General features: G+C 38.7%; 4 protein-coding genes across 4 annotated transcripts; 3 read left to right on the top strand and 1 right to left on the bottom strand.

Moving 5' to 3' along the window:
- The first annotated feature begins 143 nt into the window (after nt 1-143).
- LOC17892877 (galactolipid galactosyltransferase SFR2, chloroplastic) lies at nt 144-3,773 on the top strand. The gene is made up of 10 exons (XM_006297155.2): nt 144-693; nt 929-1,208; nt 1,293-1,431; nt 1,562-1,728; nt 1,798-2,019; nt 2,109-2,277; nt 2,381-2,614; nt 2,923-3,072; nt 3,171-3,300; nt 3,387-3,773. The coding sequence occupies exons 1-10, from the start codon at nt 531-533 to the stop codon at nt 3,602-3,604; spliced, it is 1,872 nt and encodes a 623-aa protein (XP_006297217.1). The 5' UTR covers nt 144-530; the 3' UTR covers nt 3,605-3,773.
- Nucleotides 3,774-4,258: 485 nt separating this feature from the next.
- On the top strand, nt 4,259-6,491 carry LOC17893213 (DUF724 domain-containing protein 7). Its single transcript, XM_006297588.2, has 3 exons — nt 4,259-4,892; nt 5,218-5,694; nt 5,781-6,491. Exons 1-3 carry the CDS (start codon nt 4,461-4,463, stop codon nt 6,243-6,245), a joined length of 1,374 nt encoding a protein of 457 aa, XP_006297650.1. The 5' UTR covers nt 4,259-4,460; the 3' UTR covers nt 6,246-6,491.
- Nucleotides 6,492-6,916: 425 nt separating this feature from the next.
- Nucleotides 6,917-18,654, top strand: LOC17891192 (uncharacterized protein At3g06530). The gene is made up of 40 exons (XM_006296748.2): nt 6,917-7,236; nt 7,357-7,570; nt 7,653-7,748; nt 7,833-7,950; nt 8,039-8,212; nt 8,305-8,475; nt 8,647-8,702; nt 8,793-8,882; nt 8,973-9,121; nt 9,218-9,300; nt 9,381-9,509; nt 9,591-9,659; nt 9,756-9,924; nt 10,428-10,567; nt 10,653-10,739; nt 10,857-11,057; nt 11,139-11,331; nt 11,476-11,573; nt 11,675-11,818; nt 11,926-12,082; nt 12,308-12,441; nt 12,525-12,603; nt 12,683-12,845; nt 13,135-13,210; nt 13,317-13,487; nt 13,589-13,657; nt 13,739-13,843; nt 13,951-14,040; nt 14,240-14,457; nt 14,570-14,777; nt 14,853-15,035; nt 15,130-15,225; nt 15,310-15,377; nt 15,464-15,815; nt 15,954-16,169; nt 16,403-17,059; nt 17,136-17,545; nt 17,638-17,869; nt 17,967-18,137; nt 18,264-18,654. Exons 1-40 carry the CDS (start codon nt 7,077-7,079, stop codon nt 18,492-18,494), a joined length of 6,627 nt encoding a protein of 2,208 aa, XP_006296810.1. The 5' UTR covers nt 6,917-7,076; the 3' UTR covers nt 18,495-18,654.
- Nucleotides 18,655-19,056: 402 nt separating this feature from the next.
- On the bottom strand, nt 19,057-21,815 carry LOC17892802 (rab escort protein 1). The gene is made up of 9 exons (XM_006297290.2): nt 20,957-21,815; nt 20,733-20,855; nt 20,518-20,617; nt 20,394-20,432; nt 20,050-20,302; nt 19,873-19,948; nt 19,580-19,772; nt 19,414-19,497; nt 19,057-19,308 (listed from the first exon to the last, which is right to left on the bottom strand). Exons 1-9 carry the CDS (start codon nt 21,658-21,660, stop codon nt 19,207-19,209), a joined length of 1,674 nt encoding a protein of 557 aa, XP_006297352.1. The 5' UTR covers nt 21,661-21,815; the 3' UTR covers nt 19,057-19,206.
- Between the last annotated feature and the right edge of the window lie 917 nt (nt 21,816-22,732).

Genomic DNA, 22,732 nt, shown 5'->3' on the forward strand with positions numbered 1-22,732 from the left:
CTGATCAAAATTTGATCCTAATGGATACGCTAGACTTTCCTAATGGATACGCTAGACTTTATCCAATCAAATCAAAATTGGATATTTGAAGGAAAAAGGAAATTGGTGTAGAGGGAAATAAAGGAAATTATTGTGTATATGTGGCTGATGAAGAAGATAAGGAAATCTAAGTGGACCACTCAGCAGAGTACACATACCACTGAGACAAAATCCATATCGAGTATTAGTTAATTAGTGTATTAGTTAACATTACTTACTGAAAAGATGAGCTTTAAAGTTTAAAAAAACTGACAAGTGAGTGACAAAGAGACGTACACGGACTTTGGAGCTAAGCCACCCACACGAACACGATAAGGTAGAGAGCGAGCAGCAAAGTGATCACCACCACCCAACCGCTTTCACGTCACGCCGTTTCAATGGGCCCTTAATGGGCTCTCCTTTCATAAACCCGTTTTGTTTTATCTTTCTCCGCGCCGGTACGAACTCATAAAACAAAGTTCCGGTCGTCAATTTCCATCGTCGGCGAGATTATGGAATTAGTCGCATTGCTCGTTAAGGTCGCCGGTCTTTTGGCCTCTATCACCGTCGGAGCCAACGCTTACTCTTACTCTCGTTTCCGTCGCCAGAGCCTCGCTAAGTTTCGCTCTCCAATCGACGAATCTAAAGAAGTTCTCGCCGATTTCAATTCCATTGGTAACAAGCTGCTCTCTCATCTTCTCCTCCCCCACTGCGATTCCTATTACTGTTCAAATGTGTTCTTCCTTTTCGTTTATGTTGTCGAGCTTGCTGTTCTGGGAAACTCTTTTGGTTAAAACGATTTTTGGATTCAGAATTATCAGAAGCAATCTCCTCTACGTTTTTATCAGTCTATGTAGAAATTGAATCCGATTGATATATCATTATCTGTGATGGAACATGTTCGTTTCAGAACACAAGGATGGCAAATTCTTCTTTGGGTTGGCTACCGCACCTGCTCATGCTGAGGACGACCTCGATGATGCTTGGCTCCAGTTTGCAAAAGAAACACCATGCTCAGAAGCAGATGCAGAGGCCGCTGCTGATAACAAAGTTAAGAGGAAGAAAGTTAAGCTTGCTGTGGGAGCTATAACCAAAGGGTTGGAGAAGAACAAAAATGGAAAAGAAGATAAGACTTCAGCTGATAAGTCACCTGTTAAAAATGTAGCTGCTTGGCATAACGCTCCCCACGCGTGAGATTTCTAACATCAATTCCACCAAGATAGTTGATGCATGCATAGTACACCTCAAAGTTTAATTTTCTCGATTTGTTTCAGGGAGGAAAGGCTTAAATTTTGGTCAGATCCTGACAAAGAAGTGAAGCTAGCCAAAGATACGGGCGTTACTGTCTTTAGAATGGGAATTGATTGGTCTAGGATCATGCCAGTTGAGCCCACCGAAGGAATTAAGGAAGCAGTGAGTCAAGGATACATAAAGCTTGTCTCTGAATACATATGCTTCTTGTAGTGTTAACGCACCTCACCTATTGTGATACCATCATATAGTGCCTCAATCCATTTTGTTTTTCTATTATTGTGCTTTGTAGGTTAACTACGAGGCCCTTGAACACTATAAATGGATACTTGGTAGAGTTCGTTCAAATGGAATGAAGGTGATGCTAACGTTGTTTCATCATTCATTGCCACCATGGGCTGCTGATTATGGTGGCTGGAAAATAGAGAAGACAGTTGATTACTTTATGGAATTTACCAGGTGACTGCCCCTTTCAATGAGCTTTATGGAAATTATGTAGGTCTTAATCATCTCTCTATAACATGCCAGGCTTGTAGTGGATTCCATGTTCGATTTGGTAGACTCTTGGGTGACATTTAATGAACCCCATGTCTTCACCATGCTTACCTATATGTGTGGATCTTGGCCCGGTAACAACCCTGATTTTCTGGAGATGGCTACATCTACTCTACCAATGGGTGTATTTCATCGAGCCTTACACTGGATGGCTGTTGCTCACTCAAAGGCCTATGACTACATCCACGGGAAAATGTTAGTTTTTCTCCTTTATTTCTTAAAAATATATCATATGAATTTCTCTCACTAGCACTTCTTAATAGCCTCCTACTCTTATTTTGCAGTTCTTTGAAAAAACCTTTGGTAGGGGTTGCACACCATGTCTCCTTTATGCGACCATATGGGCTCTTTGATATCGGGGCCGTTACTATTACAAATTCCCTCACTATGTTTCCATACATCGATAGCATTTCTGAGAAGTTGGATTTCATAGGCATCAACTACTACGGACAGGTAAGAGAGCTAAGAGTTACAATTGATTTTAGGTCTCAAATTTGGATAAATAATATTACTTTGTCTCGAATAAGTATGTTGGAATCTGACTCCGACAAATCAGGAAGTAGTGTGTGGTGCTGGACTAAAGCTTGTAGAGACTGATGAATACAGTGAATCTGGAAGAGGGGTATATCCTGATGGTCTCTACCGCGTGCTGTTGATGTTCCACGAGAAATACAAACATCTGAAAGTTCCTTTCATCATCACAGAAAATGGCGTGTCTGATGAAACAGATGTGATTCGACGACCTTACCTGATCGAGCATCTCCTTGCCGTATATGCTGCAATGCTAAAGGTTTTTGTCCCTGTAACTCTCTGAATCATCCAAACGTGATTAACTTCTTAAATATTGATATTTGGTAGTATTTTGTGACTGGCTGGCCCCGCCCATTTTGAGTCTGACCTGTTATGAGCTTAATCTAAGCTCAAAAACCGGCCTTGATTTCGGTTCACAGGCTAGCCTTGACACCATTACGAAAAATGGCTGGTACCTGACTCATCCAACACGTTATGGGCTAGACTCAAAACGGGTCATGCTTGGGGTCCGCCATACAACCCTAGGTATTGGCATATCTCTCATTGTGTTTGTGGCTTTTACAACAGGGTGTTCCTGTGCTTGGTTACGTATTTTGGACTATCTCTGACAACTGGGAATGGGCTGATGGATATGGTCCAAAATTTGGACTTGTTGCGGTTGACCGATCCCATAATCTTGCTCGAACCCTTCGGCCGTCGTACCATCTCTTTTCCAAGGTTTATCATTATAACCCACTGTGGTTTCCACTACACTTGAGATCAACAGATCGCTGTTCTTCTTAAATTGCTTTTGTGTTTTCTTTCCTGCCCTCCAGATAGTTAAAAGTGGAAAAGTCACTCGTAAAGATCGGTCTCTTGCATGGAATGAACTCCAGAAAGCTGCCAAAGCAGGAAAAATACGGCCATTTTACCGAGCCGTTAATAATAATGGTCTTATGTACGCAGGTTGGTTACAACACCCACCTTACGTTTTTCAGTTTTTCCAACGTTTACTGTATAATCTTACTTCCAAGGCTGTGTTTGTTTAAAAGATGGTCTCGACAAGCCTCAGTGGAGACCTATTGTCGACCGTGACTGGCGGTTTGGTCACTACCAAGTGGATGGTCTTCAAGACCCGTTGAGTCGCGTGGCTCGAACCCTTCTCATATGGCCACTTATCATGAAAAAGAGGATAAGAAAAGTTAAGATCAAGCACACTGATGATGCTGGGCTCGTTCTACATCCCGCTTTAGCCTCACCCTTTGACTAGAGAAAGAGAGTAGAAGAAACCGAGTGTACAAACTCATTTCCCTGTACGATTTGCCAAACTTTTGGCGCAATTTGAGACGATTCACCGTTTTGTTGTCTATGTTTAAATAAAGGCAAAACGGCACGATGTTCTAGCGTATATAGCCTACGGATCTGTTTTTACCTACGCATAACTAACTAACGAGTAACGACATTTGGTTCGATCAGTTAATGGCATTGTTAACTGACCCAGTGTCCGGTTATTATGCGTAGCTTCATACTCAGCTTCGAGACGGCAAAAGTACTCACTACTCACTACTCAGATATCAAAATAAAAAGGAAAGGTGGAAAAACACACGACTTTTTTTTTTGGTGCATAACTTTAGGATGATGTGGGCTTGGCCGGCCCATTTTCGGATGACCATAAGAACCAAAAAAATAACTTTTAAGAAGATGTGGGCTTGGTCGGCCCCTTTTAATTTTTAACGAGCCGTGAGGGTTTTACTCGAAGGCTTGAACTCCACGCTACTCACAGATTAACGGCTCCTAATTTGACACGTGAGCAAAAAAACACACAAGCGCCTCGCACTGTGATCTGAAGGAAAAATAAAAAAAAGCAGGACGTTGTATTATATAAATTAGAAACGAGGTGTTGTTTTGGTGTCTTCCTCTTTTTCGCATTGACCAATTTTTTGGTAATTTGTTTTTTTTTGGCATTGACCAATTTTGACCGACGTGTTCATGTTGCCACGGTCTCATCTTTCACTATAGCCCTCCTCTCACTCTTCCCTTCTCTGATTTTCTTCTATTAAAGCAAGGTTTCCAGAAACTTCATCCTCTTCAGTATTATCTCGTTCGTTTACAAAAATTGATTACTGATGGCGAGCGATCGATTTTGGCGGGGCGGCGACCGAGTTGAGGTGGAACGACTCGTTTCCGGCGCGACGGCGTACTTTACGGCTACTGTTGTTAGCGCGCCTTCGGTGAGAAAGAAGCACGTTTGGGTGGAACACGAAGCCCTAACTGTTGGAGGTTCGGCACGTATGAAGGAGTACGTTATTCCCTCCCTCCTTCGCCCATCTCCGCCGCGTGAGCTCAACCGACGGTTCAAAGCTAACGATGAGGTCGACGTCTTCAGAGACACCGAAGGTTGCTGGGTTAGAGGCACTGTTACGACCGTACTTGGAGATTCAAGGTACATTGTGGCGTTTAAAGGGGAAAATCGTCCAGAAATAGAGTTTGATCAGCTCGATATGAGGCTGCATCGTGAATGGCAAGGTGGTTCGTGGGTTCCCTCTCTTTTTCAACAGGTAAAAATTTCTCTGCGTTTGAACAGAATCTAGGGTTTTAAAGTAAACTTTATGTCTGATTTTGCTTATTTGTGGATAAGTTTTTTGACACAGATTTAGAGCTTCGAGAGATACATTCTTTCTTTGGCTTTTTGATTGATACTTTATGGATTTGGAATGGGAGTCGGATACTTTGAAGGTGTCGCGACTTAATTCTAAGTTTCCTAATTTTAGAATCAAGCCTAGTGACTGGCTATATGTAATCAAGCAATTGAATTGGAAGATTTGTTGGGATTCCTATAGCTAAATAGTAAATACACTCATGCTGCTTTTTATTTATTTACAGAGCAATGTCTTGGAATCGACACCTAAAAGTATTAAACTGAAGATAAAAATCAAGAGAAGAGATCAATATGAGAAGGGAGCTCTTGTGGAAGTCAGAAGTGAAGAAGCAGCTTACAAGGGTTCTTGGTATTGTGCACTTATACTTTGTTTATTAGGTGACGATAAGTACATTGTTGAACACCTGAACTTTAGTAGAGATGGTGGTGAGTCGATCCCTCTGAGAGATGTTGTAGAATCCCAGAACATGAGACCAGTTCCCCCTCCACAAGTTTCGCCTGTTGAGTGCTATGAACCAGGGGATGAAGTTGATGTTTGGTTCAACAAAAGGTGGTGGACCGGTCGTGTTTCCAAAGTTCTCGGAGGAGGTTCCAAGTATTCAGTTTTTATCACCTCAAAAGGTGAAGAACCGACAATCCTAAGTTCCAACTTAAGGCCGCACAAAGATTGGATCAATGGAGAATGGAGTAATCCTTCCAAGGTATTTGACTGATCTTGTTATTGGTTTAAGAACTTAAGCATTTATGCTGTTATACTTACAGTTTGTGGATATCTTGTTATATGCAGGCAGAATGTTACAGACCTCCACTTAAGAAGCTAAAATCTTGTGAGAGAGCAGAGAAGGTCTTCAACAATGAAATGATGGTGGAAGTTAGAAGCGATGAACGAGGTTACGAAGGATCATGGTTCTCTGCGAAGATCATAAGTTACTTAGGGGACAACAGATACACAGTGGAGTATCAAACACTAAAAACAGATGATGAAGGAGAGTTGTTGAAGGAAGAAGCAAGAGGTTCAGATATAAGACCTATTCCTCCTCCACTGATTCCAAAGGCATACAGATATAAATTGTATGAAGATGTGGATGCTTGGTACAATGAAGGTTGGTGGTCTGGCCGAGTCTATACGATAAATTACAACTACACGAGATATGGTGTCTACTTCAAGACGAATGATGAGAGATTGGAGTTTGCTTACAGTGATCTAAGGCCTTGCCAAGTGTGGAGAAACGGAAAATGGAGTCATGCTTAAATATGAGACTATGAGAGTAAGTTGACTAACAGTTACAGCTGTTGATTTAGATGATAAGGGAAAAGTAACTTGTTCATAAGCAGTAGCACTGTTTTGTTATAACAATTCTGAAGCTGGCTGGTGTCGTTAATTTTATGACTTCTAGCGAAAGAGGTCAACCGTTACATTTCTTTTTGTTCTATGTTTTTGTAGTGAGCTTTTAATATTTTTTACAATTTCAAATATTACTGAAATTCTTGGCTATAACTTCCAGTAGAACTCTAGAAGTGATGGGTGTGTTAATCTTAACAAATGGAATGTAACAAGTGATTAAACCTGAAATAAATATTCAAGTTCTATCAAACAGTTTCTTGAATATCCTTTTCTCGATAACATGAATCAAAAGTTATCGAGAATAGAGAGAGTTCCATCTTCCCACTTGTTTTCAGACTTTTATATTCAAGGATTCTCTGTTTAACCAAAACGCAACGTTTTATAACAGTGGATGCAGATATGGTTTTATGGGGTTGTTTGAACCAAAAACAGAACTTGGGGTTGTAAACCTAAATATTAAACAAATGGGTCATGCTTTGAAACGCAAATCCATTCAAACTCAGGGGTTTCAAATGTTATTTTACCCTAGAACTATTTTCCCAATTAGAAAATAAAAGGATCGTTAAACCCTAAACCCGCTTCTTCTTCTTCCACCTCCTCAACGCCGCGTCTTTTTGTTTTTGTTTTTGGTGTTCTTCTGCTACGCCGCTCCCTGTCTCTCTCTCTCGCTCGGTCGCTCACCCTCAAACGTTTTCTTCGATTGTCATCTGAAGATACAGTCTTTGCCCAATAGCAAGCATGAGTTCTTCAATGGTGTCGCAACTACAGGCTCTTAAATCAGTGCTACAAGGCGATACAGAGCCTTCGAAGAGACCTTTCACACGCCCTTCGATTCTCTTCAGTCCTAAAGAAGCAGCTGATTTTGATATCGAATCTATCTATGAGCTCGGACTCAAAGGCCTGTTCTAATTTTTGATTGTTCTCTTCTAGTAAATATGTAATTCCAGTGAGCAAGCTCATTGAAAAATTAATTTCTTATCGCTATTTTGTTTTTTCTTTGTGTGTGTGGTTAATTCAGGTCTAGAAGTACTTGGAAACAAAGATGAGAGGTTTAAGAATTACATGAATGACTTGTTTAGTCATAAAAGTAGAGAAATTGATAGGGAATTGCTGGGTAAGGAAGAAAATGCTCGGATTGATGCATCAATCAGTTCGTATCTACGTTTACTCTCGGGGTATCTTCAGTTTCGAGCTTCCTTGGAGACCCTTGAGTATCTGATACGAAGATACAAGTATGTGTTTACTTATTACTATTGGCTATCTATATTTGCCTTTATCGTTCAACAGATTGTCCCAATCTTCTCTATTTTGCAGGATTCATATATACAACTTGGAAGAGCTTGTTCTATGTGCTTTGCCATACCACGACACACATGCTTTCGTACGTATTGTTCAACTGCTTTCTACTGGGTAAGTATGGATCTTTCATTTTCAAATAAAGTCACACAATTTATCGAATCAATTTGTAAACCTTGGTTCTCATTTGCATTACAGAAATACCAAGTGGAAATTTCTGGATGGTGTTAAAAATTCAGGTGCTCCACCTCCTAGATCGGTTATCGTTCAACAATGTATACGTCATCTGCAAGTTTTGGAGGCCTTGTGTGACTACGTAAGTAGCTGCAAATAGTTTTCTTCCATAAACTAGTTTTTAATTGGCTATATTAAACTGAACATCTGATTTCATGGTTACATTGTAGGCATCTCGTACTAAAAAGTATCAGCCTTCAAAACCTGTCGTTAGCTTCTCCACAGCGGTTGTTGTCGGGGTGCTTGGTTCAGTTCCAACTGTTGATGGAGATATTGTAAAGAGTATTTTGCCATTTGTGGACTCTGGTCTTCAATCTGGTGTGAAAGGGTGTTTAGATCAACAGGTTTGTAAAGTGGATTTTACCAAATATTGTTTACTAATTTCATTTTGTTATTCAGTTAATGTGACTTTTGTGACATTCTTAAATGGTTCTAGGCTGGAGCGTTAATGGTTGTTGGGATGTTGGCAAACAGAGCCGTCCTAAATACTAACCTTATCAAGCGCTTTATGAGGTCCATCATCGACATTGCTCGTGAACATGCCAAAGAATCTTCTGCCCCGCATTCCCTACGATTGTCATTTATGGCCTTGATCAATTTTGTTCAGGTGCAGTAACTTCCTGTTATCATGAACCTCTTGCATTTTAATTTCGAATAGCACGAATATATAAACTTCTAAATTGAGGTGAAACATATTTTCTATGGCTAGCTGAGGATTCTACCACAACTGGTTGGTGTTGATCTTAATGAACTATTTTTTTTTCTTTATCAACTACAGCTGCAATCCGTGGACTTGATCCCAAGGAAAGCCTTGGATCTTTTGAAGGAAATAAGGTAGCTGAGTATGAATTTTTCTCTCTCTTAAACCATTTTAATAGTATTCATTGTTAGTATTTTTCCAGTGACGGTTTCAATTTTGTGTAGAGATATTTCTGGTATTCTTTTGGGCTTGTCCAAAGAGTTTAACATCAAAAGATTCATGGCAGTGCTACTGGATTCTTTGCTTCTTTACAGGTGTATATCTGACACTTTCTATTATTTCCAAGCAGATGCCTATATTTTGTTAGTATTCATGTCATGACTTACTTGTCATCTGGTCTGTAGTTCATCTGATGATCAGTGCTGTGAAGCTTTAGCTTCAATAATTGAGGCTGTTCCAGTAAACAATTTGGTTGATCATTTCATCTCCAAGGTTTTCTCTTTGTGTATAACACAATATCAGAAGAATAGTGATTTTACATCTTCTACATCTGGTGCGTGAAATGTCAATTACTCATTCCTTTGAGTTTTGGGTGTTCATTTTTGAAGATACTCTTTATATAACAGCTATTTTTGCGATCTAATTGCAGGGAGCTGGGCCAAGAAAATTCTGGTTGTTGTAAGTAATAAATATCCTGCTGAACTACGGGCAGCGGTTCCTAAATTTCTAGAGGTCTGTGATCCAACTCTCGATTACTTAACTTCCTTTATGTTTGTTATATGGTCGTCTGAGTTATTAAATTCTTGTTGCAGGGTACTGAAGCTCAGTCAAAGAAAGAGGATTTAAAGCTAGAGATGTTGTCTTGTATGCTGGATGGAAATTCTGACATGTCCCACCCATTTGTGGATTCAAAATTGTGGTTTCGGCTCCACCATCCCAGGGTACTATAAACTCTTATTTTAATTATGTAGATAATTTCTGTTTTCTTCTGCGCAAGACTGAGGGCATGATATGAATCATAGGCCACTGTACGCTGTGCCGCACTTTCTAGTCTGAATGGTGTTCTCAAGGATGATAGCTCTAAAGCAGAGGTATGTGTGGGGTACTCATTCCAAGCATTTTGTGACTATACTTTGCACTTCTTGTCATCTGACTATTCTTCAATTTCTTTTCTACCCTCCATCCAGAACCTTATAACAATTCAGGATGCTATACTGCGTCAGCTTTGGGATGATGATCTGGCTGTTGTTCACGCTGCCCTGTCTTTTGATAAGTTGCCAAATATAATAACCACTTCTGGTCTACTAGATGCCTTGCTGCATGTGGTGAAACGATGTGTTGGCATCCTCCTATCAGGTGATTGAATATAGTCTGTTCTTTTCATAACTTTGTTCAGTGTTGTCGTCTAGAGGCTTCTTAGCATTTTATTAACGAGTGTTGATATTTAGTATCCTCTAATATATCTTTTCTGCTAGCAGTTATGCTTTGATCAGATGGGACACTATGCAGATGTAATCCAGATATTCTAGTGTGATAAAATTAGTTAGACATGTTTTAGGTTGTACTGTCTTTTGTGATATAGAATTGCTTCCTTGTCCACCGCTGATACACTGTTTTATTTGTAGGCTCTTAAACTACTCAGGCCATAGTTGTGTTGCTTTTTAAATTATGGCCACTTTTCGTGAATGTTATGCATATTTTAAATTACTGAATGAGTTATTACCTTAAGGAAAACTCTGGAAAATGTTTTCATCTAGTTTCTTTAGTATCTGATGTAATGATTTTTTTTCCTTTTTCTTTTTAAGACTGCAAATTTTATGTTCAATCAGTTTAACCTGAAATCATCCATTTTGTTGCAGGAGTATCATATAATGTTGAACTGGCAGTTGACGTTGTTTCTTTGTCTCTTAAAATTGCTGTCTCGAGCTTCTGTCATCAAGCAGACTCTACTGAGAAAGTTACCTCTGCAATTTTCCCATTTCTCTTAATTCAACCGAAGGTTTTTACTTGTACTCATCATTTTATACAGCTATGACGAAAATCTTTATTACTTTTGTTAATTGCTGAATCATGTCTTTTAATAGACGTGGAAATTAAATCTACATGTGCTAAAACTGGGGAAGCATGTTAACTGGCCCCTTTTCAAGAATCTTGATGTTGATGATGGAATGGTAAATATGTGTTTACGATTTTTCTTTCCTTCATACTCCAAGTCGCAATCACAAATCTTTTTTTTTGGCTGTTGATTGTTATTATTATCATGTCATCTAAGAAACTCTTTGTTACAGAAAAATATTGAAGATATCATGTCTACAACCTTATCTTCGATTAGCATGGATATTATCAACGATTTGGGGGAAGCACTTTCCTTGGATCATGATGAACGGAGGATTGAGCTTATTGAGAGTGCGTGCAACTATAAGCTCTCTGAAGTTTTGCAAACATGCAGCCATATCAAATTAACAGAACAGGAACGTAACAAGTTGCAGGTTCGTCATTACTTTACTGTTTTGTTTTGTAAATAACACTTTCAGTTCTTTTGGGACTTATTAACTCTTATCTCATATCAGAAGGGACTACTGATCCGTGAAAGTGTATCCGCATTGAACATGGATATCATTAACAAGCTGGCGGAAGCATTTATGATGCACCCTGGTGATTATATTCCGTGGCTTACTGTCAGTTGCCAAGATTTCACCTTGTCAAAGTCACTGTTTTATATGCTGTTGATGCATTCATTGCAGAAGCTAAATTCTTCATCTGGTAAAGTTCTGTCTAAAGTTGATGCATTAATACATGCTGATAATCAAGTCTTTTTTAATTTCTAAGAATCGTAAAAAAAAACTTTGTTTCATATGATAAGTATTCATGATGTGATGTTGATGGCTGTGTTTTCCTTTGATTTAGACCCTATTCAGTTTTTGGATCTTTTCGAGCTTTGCTTTCCTGCTTTGAAGACGGATTGGGAAGAACTTGAGGTTGAAGTTGATATTTCTTTGAAAGAGGTATAGCGTTCTACCAGCTGATGTAGATTGATGTTTTCATTTTATGGTTGATACTTTTTTAAATCTTGTTAGTTTTTAATGTATTTGTGTATTATTTGCAGTTGTCGAAAAGCAACTGCCAAGAACTCCTGTACCAATTTCTTGACACCTCTGATTTTACTGCTCTGAATTCAAAGCTTCTGATCTGCTTGTTTTGGAAATTGGGCGAGTCATTCATTAATCTTGAACCCGCCCATGTTGCTTCGGTAGGTGATTCTCAACATGATCAGGTTAAGATGTGGCTATATAAATTCTTGTTGCCAATCAATAGCAATGCTCACAACTGTATATGTGCTTCTTCTCCTTCATTTAGGTCTTTAGCAAAAGGTTGTGTAGCGGACTTGAGGACTTGTTTTTCTTTTTCGCAACAACTCGGTCACGGCATGTCTTCAAGGAACACCTTCATTACCGTGTGAGAGAAGCCAAAGTCTGTCCCGTTTTGTTTCTGTCTCCACTGATCTCACGAGAAGGTTTGCATTGAGATTTATATTTCCCTTAGTTGTTCAATGGTGTCATAAACACTTGAGATTGTTTTCAGATGAGTTTTTCTTTCCTAGCATTCTTAATGTCTGAATTTTTATTAGTTAATATTTTTCTTCTGTTTTGTGCCATTTGGCTCATCGAATCCGGTATTTGGTAACTGTTTATGTTTATTCCGTCTTCGGTTTTCTTATGCTGCTTGTTTCTTCTTGCAGATGTTCCTCCTGCGGTCCAAATTGAAAGTCTCAAATGCATTTCATATCTTTGCTCTAGCAGGAATAATGAATGGCTGACTCAAATTTTCTCAAACTTTCCTGTACTTTTGGTTCCATTGTCGAGTAATAATCAGGTGACACCTGAATTTTTGTTTCTGTTTTGCAGTATCTTCCTTTTCTTAAAACCCTTTTTAATCTTGGTACTTTTACTCTGTAGGACCTTAAAGTAGCTGCCATGAATTGTATTGAGGCTCTCTTCAACCTTCGGTGTCGTGTTGACTCTAGCAAAAAAAATGGTAATCTTTGTTTTGGTATGGGGTGTCATGTTTTATCCTAACATTATTTATAAATTACCTTTCTGAAACTTAAAACCAGGGAGTGCTCCAATCTATAGTAGTGCTTTTGATGAGCTTTTGGGGATGATCGTGCAACAAAAGAGACTTATATTGTCGGACAATAAGTTTCTCCCATCCTACTTGACATCGTTGCTCAGTTCAAACCCTAATGACCTTACAGTGCCAGTTGACCTGCAGAAAAGGTACTTATCTGTGTTTATCGAAATCTAATCATAATAAAGTTTTCTTTTACCTCAAAATATTTGTCTACTTACACTGGTGTACTACTTTTTAGTGTTTCCACCACAATTAAAACTGCAAAAAACATGTTAGATAACAGTAATACATAAATGCCTTAAAACTTGCATCTGACTGAAAAAACAATTGGATATATTTTTTTGGCCTTTTTTTGGAATTCTATTAATCCATTTACTCCATGCTTGAATGTTCTTTTCTCATACTCTGTCATCTCTTCCTTATTTTCAACTTCAGATTTGATCAATCCACAAAAGAAAATATTCTTTCGGTCATTTTACAGTCTTCGCTAGAACTACCTGCTTATGGGAAGGTGTGTTTCCTCTACCTCTTCTATCTGTTTCGGTTCCCTTTCCTTCAGCATTCTAATGGTTTGTGCAATTATTTTTTGAGTATTAAAACTTTTTTTCCTTCTACAGCTAAGAGTCTTTTCATTACTAAAAAATCTGGGGAGCATGCTTCTGGATGACGAAAATGTTAAGTTATTGTCTCAACTTCTAGATAAACGTAGTCAGTACTACTTTAAACTGGACAAAACTTTCCAGCCAATATCAGATGCTGAGGTCGATTTATTGTGCCTTCTTCTGGAGGTAAATTCACTTTTCTCCATATTTGTCAGAGGAAACTTTACCTGTTGCCTTGCACTACAGTTTAATTAAATTTCCCTTTTGCTTTTCACTCCCTGTGTCAGTGCTCCATGATGCGTCCAGCATCGTTTAAAGGGCAGACTCTTGATGACCATATACTGAGCGTATTGAAAGTAAGAATAGTTCATTATCTGATATTTTCCTTGGTTCCTTGGACACCTTTTCGGTCCAGTCACAGATGTTTGCTTTTGCAGATGGATTGTATGGCATCAGAACATCCTGCTGTTATTTCTCCTTGTCTTACCATTTTGGAGAAGCTAAGCAATCAATTTTTTGTTGCACTGAAGACTGAGGTTCAGGTCAGTCTTAATGGCATTGTGTAATATAAATGCAATACTCGTCTATAGCTGGAAACTCTTCATATATATCAGGATAGTTTACAACTTGATTGTCTTTTCTGGATCAGATTTCTTTCTTCCATAAACTGGTGTCTATGTTTCGAAGCACAAATGGCAGTATACAAAATGGGGCCAAAGAAGCTGTCTTACGCCTGAAGGTATGGTCACTTTCAGTTTATTCCATAGATTATTCCTGGCCTTCCTTGTTTTCAGAGTATTTTCTGATGGATTATGTAGCCCTTTTTATCTGTGTGTTGTTTTCAAAAAAAAATTATTGAAGAACTGATCATTTTTACTCGAAAGAATTTTGCCTGTTGTATTTTGCTTTAATTACGTGATATTTCCATGTTACTGCAGATTCCTTCTTCAGTTGTGGTCCATGCTCTTCATCATATCACACAACAGGATACACTTGTTATTGGTTCTTTAAGCAAGAAGAAGAAACAGAAGAAAATTTCAAAGTCATGTCCAGAAGAAGACTTAAATAGCGGGGAATTTCTTAGTGGGGAAAAAGCTCTTTCTTTCATTGCCTCGTTACTTGACATACTGCTTCTAAAGAAAGATTTAGCTCACAGGTCTCTTCAAATTCAATATGCTTATATTTGCATGCCCATTGTTATGATTAGTAATCTGAGACTATTTTATTGCCCAACTGATTGTTTATTATTATTATTTATTTTTGCTTAGGGAGTCCCTCATAGGACCCTTGTTTAAGCTCCTAGAAAGATCTATGTCTAAAGAATGGGTAAAAATTGCTCCTTCCGTTGAGGAAACCTCAGTCCAACCTCCACAAGATGTTCGTGAAACAATTCCTACCTCTGTTTCTTCCATTCAACAGACAGTGCTCTTAATCCTGAAAGATATTTTTGATTCTCTGAATGTGAATCCTTTGAAGGTATGCTGAAATTTTTATAGGTGATTTAAGTATATTGTTGCCTGTTTTCTTCTCTTAATTCTCTTCTGATGGCAGGCTGAAATAGCAAATGAAATCAATGTCAAAATGCTGGTTGAGTTGGCTCATTCATCAAATGAAGGAGTCACGCGGAATTATATCTTCTCCCTGTTCACTGCTACTGTTAAATTTGTCCCTGATAGAGTTTTAGATCATATTATCAGCATACTTACACTTGTTGGTGAATCAACTGTGACACAGGTTTGTTAGTCTCTATCTTCTTTCTTTACATTCCCCGATATTTTTTTCATTAGTGCATATTCCCTAACTGCTGGTTTGTTATTTTGATTTGTAGATTGATAGCCACTCGAAATCTATCTTTGAGGGGTTTATATCAGTGGTCATCCCATTTTGGCTGTCTAAGACTAAGAGTGAGGAGCAGTTGCTGCAGGTATTTTTTCCCCTCAATAATGTACTTTAAATGTTAAATCAATTGGTAATTAATATCTTTTTTATTTTGAATTTGATTTTTCAGATTTTTGTGAAAGTGTTGCCTGATATTGTTGAGCATAGAAGGCGTTCGATTGTTGCTTACTTGCTGGGGTAATGTTTAGATAGTAAAAATATTTAAATATGATTTTGTGTTTTTTAATCTGAATTTACTAAATGTAAATCCTTCATTTCTGCAGAGTTATTGGTGAACGAAATGGCTTGCCTTCTTTGCTTGTCCTCTTATTCCAGTCTTTGATTTCAAGGAAAGACTCAGCTTGGCTTGGTAATGCCAAGGCTTCTGAAAGTTTTGCCTCCTTTGTTAAGAGAGAATGGGAGTATGCTTTTGCCATGGAAATATGTGAACAATATTCTTCTTCGACATGGCTCTCATCCTTGGTCATGCTTCTTCAAACTATCAGTAAAGACAGGAAACAATGTTTCTTACAGATGCGGCTTGTCTTAGAATTTATATTCCAGAAGTTGCAAGACCCGGAATTTGCATTTGCAGTGTCACTTGAGCCAACAAATAATGCATCAGTTGGCATCCAGGTAAAAAGCCTCTTCCAGCTTTTCTTTGTCATACAAATTGTTTTTAGTTTTTACTAAACCTCTGTCTATTCCTTGTTCTCTGTTTGTGTGCTTTCTTAAATGTCCAATTTAGTAAGTACTTTTGGTTAATTTTGTCAGGATGAACTACAGGAGCTTATGAAGGGTTGTATATCTCTCCTACAATCTGTTGATGCCAAAAAAGAGAAAGATGGGACTTCTGCAGTTAGAAATGAAATCAGAATGCGTATACATGATGTCCTAATGACTGTCACGGGAGCCATGGATCTTTCTATATATTTCAGAGTTATTACTAGCTTGCTTCAGCAGCAGTTGGATCGTAACGGGACAAAAAAGGTATATGTTATAGCCATTTATTACAGAGGCTTTCATGGTAATTGTGCGGCTGTAATAAGTGAATACATCTCTACCAAATATTCTTCATTTTGTTTGCCTGGGACTAGCATTGTCAAGTGAATTCCCTTGGGAATGCACAGATCCTTTGAAGTTAAATTGTTCTTTATTGGGATTTTACTCGTTGCCTTACTGCCTTTCTTTGATGCAAATGTTACTATTATTTGTATATGCAGGTACTTGGACTTATAAGTGAGAGAGCTAAGGACACCTCCTCTTTTAAACTGAAACACAAGAGGAAGCTCCCCAATCTAAAAGGAAGAAATCCTTGGTTGAACTTGGATGAGGTTGCTGTTGATTCTTTTGGGAAGATGTGTGAGGAGATTGTCCATCTAATTGATGAGACAGATGATGAGTCAAGTTTTCCAGCTAAACGAGCTGCCATTTCTACACTGGAAGTTTTGGCTGGCAGGTTTCCCTCTGGTCATCGAATCTTCAGCAAGTGCCTTGCATCTGTTGCAGAAGGCATCAGTTCAAGGAATTTGGGAGTCTCGTCAAGCTGTCTACGCGCAGCTGGTGCACTGATCAATGTTCTTGGACCAAAGGCGCTCGTTGAACTTCCACGCATAATGAAGAATTTGATTAAACAATCGAGTGAAGTATCATCTGCATCCAAGAGTGGGGGAAACCCAACAGCAGAAGAACAGTTGCTTATGCTGTCTGTTCTAGTCACTCTGGAAGCAGTGATTGATAAACTTGGAGGTTTCCTAAATCCTCATCTTGGAGATATTCTGAAAGTCATGGTGCTGCATCCGGAATATGTTTCTGACTTCGACAAGAATCTCAAGTCCAAAGCCAATGCCATTAGGAGGCTCCTTATTGATAAAATACCTGTAAGTTTACATGAATATATGAATCTAATTTCTTTTTGCTTGTAGGTAGTGAACTTAATAGTAACCCTTCTTCCAGGTTCGCCTCACTCTGCAACCACTTCTACGAATATACAATGAGGCTGTTAGTTCTGGGAATGCAAGCTTGGTGATTGCTTTTGATATGTTAGAAAATCTAGTTGTGAAAATGGATAGATCATCTATCGTTAGCAGCCATGGGAAGATTTTTGATCAATGCTTAGTTGCCCTCGATATTCGACGTCAAAATCCAGCAGCAATTCAGAACATTGATGATGCTGAGAGAAGTGTAACTAATGCAATGGTTGCTCTCACAAAGAAGCTAACTGAGTCCGAATTCAGACCTCTCTTTATTAGGAGTATTGATTGGGCAGAGTCAGATATTATAGACGGATCTGTGAGTGAAAACAAGAGCATTGACCGAGCTATATCTTTCTATGGTCTGGTGAATCGACTCTGTGAGAGTCACAGGTGACTGAACATATTTCCAATACGTGGTATGATTTGCTTATGCTTCTAGATAATTTGGAATTAACTTCAAATTCTCTTACTTTGGATTGCAGGTCCATCTTTGTACCATATTTCAAATACGTGCTTGATGGTATTGTATCGCACCTCACCAGTGCTGAAGCTTCTGTTTCAACTAGGAAGAAAAAGAAAGCCAAAATCCAGGAAACATCTGACGCTATATCACCAAAAAGCTGGCATCTTAGGGCATTGGTGCTTTCTTCCTTGAAGAATTGTTTTCTGCATGATACCGGCAGCTTAAAGTTTCTAGATGCGAATAACTTCCAGGTCATTATTATCTGTAAATTTTACTTGTTGTTGGATCAAACATATCTCCCTTTCTCTTGGAGTATTGAACTTGATTCAAATGGTCTTCTTTCCACAGGTGCTACTGAAGCCTATTGTATCACAGCTTGTTGTGGAACCTCCATCTTCTATAAAGGAGCATCCACATGTACCATCTGTGGATGAAGTTGATGAAGTATTGGTTTCATGTATCGGTCAGATGGCGGTAGCCTCAGGCTCTGACCTCCTCTGGAAACCGCTGAACCACGAGGTAATAACATAATCTCTAGAAAGCATGCCTTTGATATTTTTGATAAGACTTTAGTTGTGGTATTGACTTATTGTTCGCAAGGCATAGGTTTTTAAACTGACTTACTTAAAAAACATATTTGGTCAGGTGCTAATGCAGACAAGGAGTGAGAATATACGGTCAAGGATATCGAGTTTGAGAAGTGTGAAACAGATGCTGGATAATCTGAAAGAAGAGTATCTTGTGCTGCTCGCTGAGACTATTCCATTCTTAGGTGAGCTACTCGAAGACGCTGAGCTATCTGTAAAATCTTTGGCTCAAGATATAATCAAACAGATGGAAGAGATGAGCGGTGAAAGTCTGACTCAATACCTGTGAAACAATTGAGTACTTTAGAAACTTCTGATTCCCAATTTTGATTCTATTTCTTCTTTTTTGTTTGGGGGTAAATAACTTTCTGAACTTGTAGTGTTTGAGATCCCTTTGTAATGACTTTCCAGTTTGTTCGTGTAGCAATATATCTGCATAATTTTTATCATTGTTTTTCCATTTGCGAAGTAGCTGGGTCATGTGCAAATATGAAATCTCATTTTTTTTTTAATTTGGATCATAATCTGCGAGGAAGAAAATCCCATGATTAATTGTTTAAAATTATGTCTGAAAAATATACAAGCGGTCGTGCGAATATGTTGTAAACGTGAATTCGTGGGACTTTGTAAGCTACGCGCTGCAGTACCTCTTTATTTCTCAACCCACAGATTCTAGTCTCACGCGCTCAATGCGCCTTTGGTGCGAATGGGTTTGTATTTTCTTCAATTTCTCCTGCAACACGTGTTGCTCACTTACGTATTAATTGATGTATTGGGAGCTAATTAGTGATAAAGTATAGAGAGCTATGTTGTATCTCTCTATAAATTTGTATATCCTCCTTCCTACCAAAAATAATAATAATAAAATTTGTATTCTCCTTACTAACAAATGACCGAAAAATACAAAACTCTGAAAATATACTTGACTTGAACGAACTTGCGAACTATGTTATAGTAAAAATAAATCAGTGTGTAATACAATATTTAAAACCATTCACCAATCAGTTTTCTATTTCAACACCACCATGGTTTTCCTCGGCTGTGTTTTCCACTGAGGTCTCTTCTTTAAATAATTCTTCACTCCCCATGATTTGTTCATATAGCTACCAAATCCAACATGATATATTATATAAATACATAACATTATCCAAACCATAACTCAAACAAGATTTGAGAGCAGTGTGTTTTAGTATGGATCCTTTACTAACCTTTACGGCTGATTCCACCATCTCGCTGTAGTTCAAATTTTCATCTGGACTAGGCATGGAACTGATGGTACCTCCAAATTCACCCTGATCCAAATCAAAATTTAGTGAAATCACATTACCAATGTCAGCAATGAAAGTTTGATTGATTCCCAATCACATTTCCCACCTTGGCTAGCGCTTGCACGTACAGTGCTCTCCACAGTAGAAAAGGTTTTGCCTCAGAAGTATCATTTTCAACAACGGAATCGCTTTGACAATTCTCAGTAACAGGCAATCTTATGAGATTACTTATGGCTGATAATAGCGCTTTTATCCCTTGATCATCGCTGTCACACAGAGTTGAAAGATACAAAACATGCCTGCAGCAGCAAATTTATGACTTAGACAACAGTTAAAAGAGAAGCAAATGGAAAGAAACAGAAACAAAATGGGATCATCTTAGCCTGAACCAAAACTTACATGTCAGCAGGACAAACCGCTAGACCACTACCAAGCTGCAGAACCCGGATTGCAGTTAGCTGTTCAGGAAACAAAGCTAAGAGGAAAACACTATTAGTAGTGTTAGAACCTTCAAATCAAAGCTGATGATAGATGTGCGAGCGAAAAAACTAACAAGGCCTTTAAAACTTATCTTACATTTAGGTGGATATACAATAAGAGCGTTTGATATATCAGCTTTCACAGAACCTCTAATGACGCATATTCCTCTTGCTATTTTCTGGGTATTGATCATGGCCTTTGGGACAATAACACTGAGAGTTTCATTTTGCTGATCTGTCAATGACGACAGAGACTCCAAACCAACAGTAATACATGGATCCAGAATCAACTTTTGGCTGAATATCTCTTGACCAGAAGCTAATCTAACCCCTTTGTAAGCACCACTTACCTGCAATAAAGTTTAAAATAATAAAGTAAGAATCCTTTTGTCAACGAAACCAACAAATCTTATCTTATGCTACATTTGTCATTTCACTTGCCTTGTCTAAAAGAAGAGCAGTAATAGGCATCCGGAGAACCTGTGAGTACAATGAATGACCACATAAGTAACAAATACCACAGCAGCAACACAGTACACAATGCAGCAAATTGTTCCTAACGTACATAGATACATCCTTTGACAGCAGCCCGACGACAAAAGGCTTGTGGAAGTTCTCCTTGTCCATAGATTGGGTAGATCAACGCCCCAAGTGCGTTAGAAAACCTAAGGTAGGGAGAGAACGAAAGGGTTAACAGCTAAACTGTAATCGATATAACGAAAGAGAAAGACAATGATAAACAGATGTTTAAGAGGCAAGAAAGACAAAATGATGAATGACCTGCCCATAGATTTAATGTATAGAGCCAATCGATCTATACCCTCTTTGGTCTTGAGTAAATGTCTACATGTTTCCATATTGTCTTGATCATAATCTAGCATCGCAATGGCATACAGGATGATCCTAGACAGAAGAAGAGTAAATAAAGCCTTATCATCAACATTTCACAGACAATAAATTGAGAAACAAAACCTAGGAGGAATTGATGGAGAAGGAGGCTATACGATTTGATTTTGGGTGGCAAACGCATCTTTGCCAAGAAGTCCACAAATGGACTCTCCATGTCTTCCTCTGATATCTTGACTGTTGTATCATCGCTTGCCAAGTGACTTTGAACAAGCTTGAAGAATTTCATCAGCAGATTCTTCTCCAACAGAGTCAAGCTCTTGCTCTTGAAAATCGCAGCCCTCGAATCAGGCACACTTCGTAGCTCACCGCTCGAGTCCCCGACGAAGCTCGCATCGATACTCTTGAACTCAACGTAGTTGTTAGCTCCTGATTTCAACATGAGATTAATTGATTCATCGGCACAGAAGACGACCCTAGGACCACACAAGTCAACGTTAAATCTTCTAGAGTGTTCTTCGAGGATCTCCGAATCGAAGCTCGAAATCTCGACGGAGGAATACAAGGATCGGTGAAAAATATCCACTGAGACGAGATCATGACTGCTCGACGGCGGAAGAGGAGGAGGAGATGAAGGGGGCGGAGGAGGAGAAGCGGAGTTTGAGTGAAGGAAAGAAGTGAGATCGGGAAGGGAAAGAGAAGCAAAGTGAGAGCCGTAGAAGGGGTTGGGGTCGAGGTGGAGAACAGAACTACCGGAGGATGAAGCAGCGGCGGCGGAGACGGACTCAGAAACTCCGGTGCCGACGACAATGAGATCGTAGTTAGAAGGATCAAGCGGCGGGTAAGGAGGGAGGTCAATCATGGTGTGACTCGAACCGATTTGGGTATCAAAAGTGTCCTAAGCTGATGACACCGGCGAAGAGTTCGGTGATCGGAGAAAAAGCTTCCGCAAAGTAAAGAAATTCTCAAATCAATTACGAAGTTTTCTCATTAGTACTAATCAAAGCACATCATATATTGATACGAGTACACGACCCACAGATTTTATTTTTTACTGTTATTAATATGAACAATTTAAATTAATAAAGTAGCTAACAGAGCCATACTGTAGTTTTATAAAATAGATTTTAGTTGGTTACTTGTGGCTGATACAATTTTACTCGCTTTGTTTACAATATGAATACAGTTTTATTACTTGTTTTAGTTTTCGAACTATTTACTTTAGGGGAATATTAAGGATATAAACTGTAAGAAAATATAAAAAAGTTGTTAGATAAAGATTGGAAGATTTCTCTTTTGTTAGTTGTGTGATTGGCAAAATCTTATTTTTTTGTAATAATAGAGATGTATCCCATATCCTGACGACTATTAAATCATAATGGAGAAAAAAGATTAGTAAAATGGAGAAGAAGATAGTAAAGTGGAGGTGTTTGTATGCAGAGGAATATGGTATCTAATGACTCTACTCTCACTCTTTGGCCTCTCCAAATCACTCAACCTTCTCTGAGATTCATCATCGTCTTCCATTCCACAGGGCCTGGTGCGGTCAGTGCCACACCATTCTACACACATGACGCTACTCAGATATCTCTTCTTTACAGCTCCTCCCTCCACTTGCTTGCTAGAAAGCTGCAGAGGCTTCCTCAGGTTTCGTTTTCGGTATTGTCCTTGGGCGCAACGTTTGGTATGCCGTCATATTATGAGCAGTTGACGAACATTAAGTTTGGGTTGTCCATGTCGTTATTCACCACCTCATTGTTCACGCCTGGGATAGGGCTGATCCAGCTATCAGGTATGTTTAGGATGGAGATGGGACATGCTCTGTACACGCTCTTCCTCGGTTGGTTGTTTTGTCTTATTGGCATGTAACATGTTTGATACTTTATGGTTCCTACGTATACCTCAATTTTTGCTTAACTTACGGCTCATTTCGT

The sequence above is a fragment of the Capsella rubella genome, unplaced genomic scaffold, assembly GCF_000375325.1.
Source record: "Capsella rubella cultivar Monte Gargano unplaced genomic scaffold, Caprub1_0 scaffold_3, whole genome shotgun sequence".
Lineage (NCBI taxonomy): Eukaryota > Viridiplantae > Streptophyta > Magnoliopsida > Brassicales > Brassicaceae > Capsella > Capsella rubella.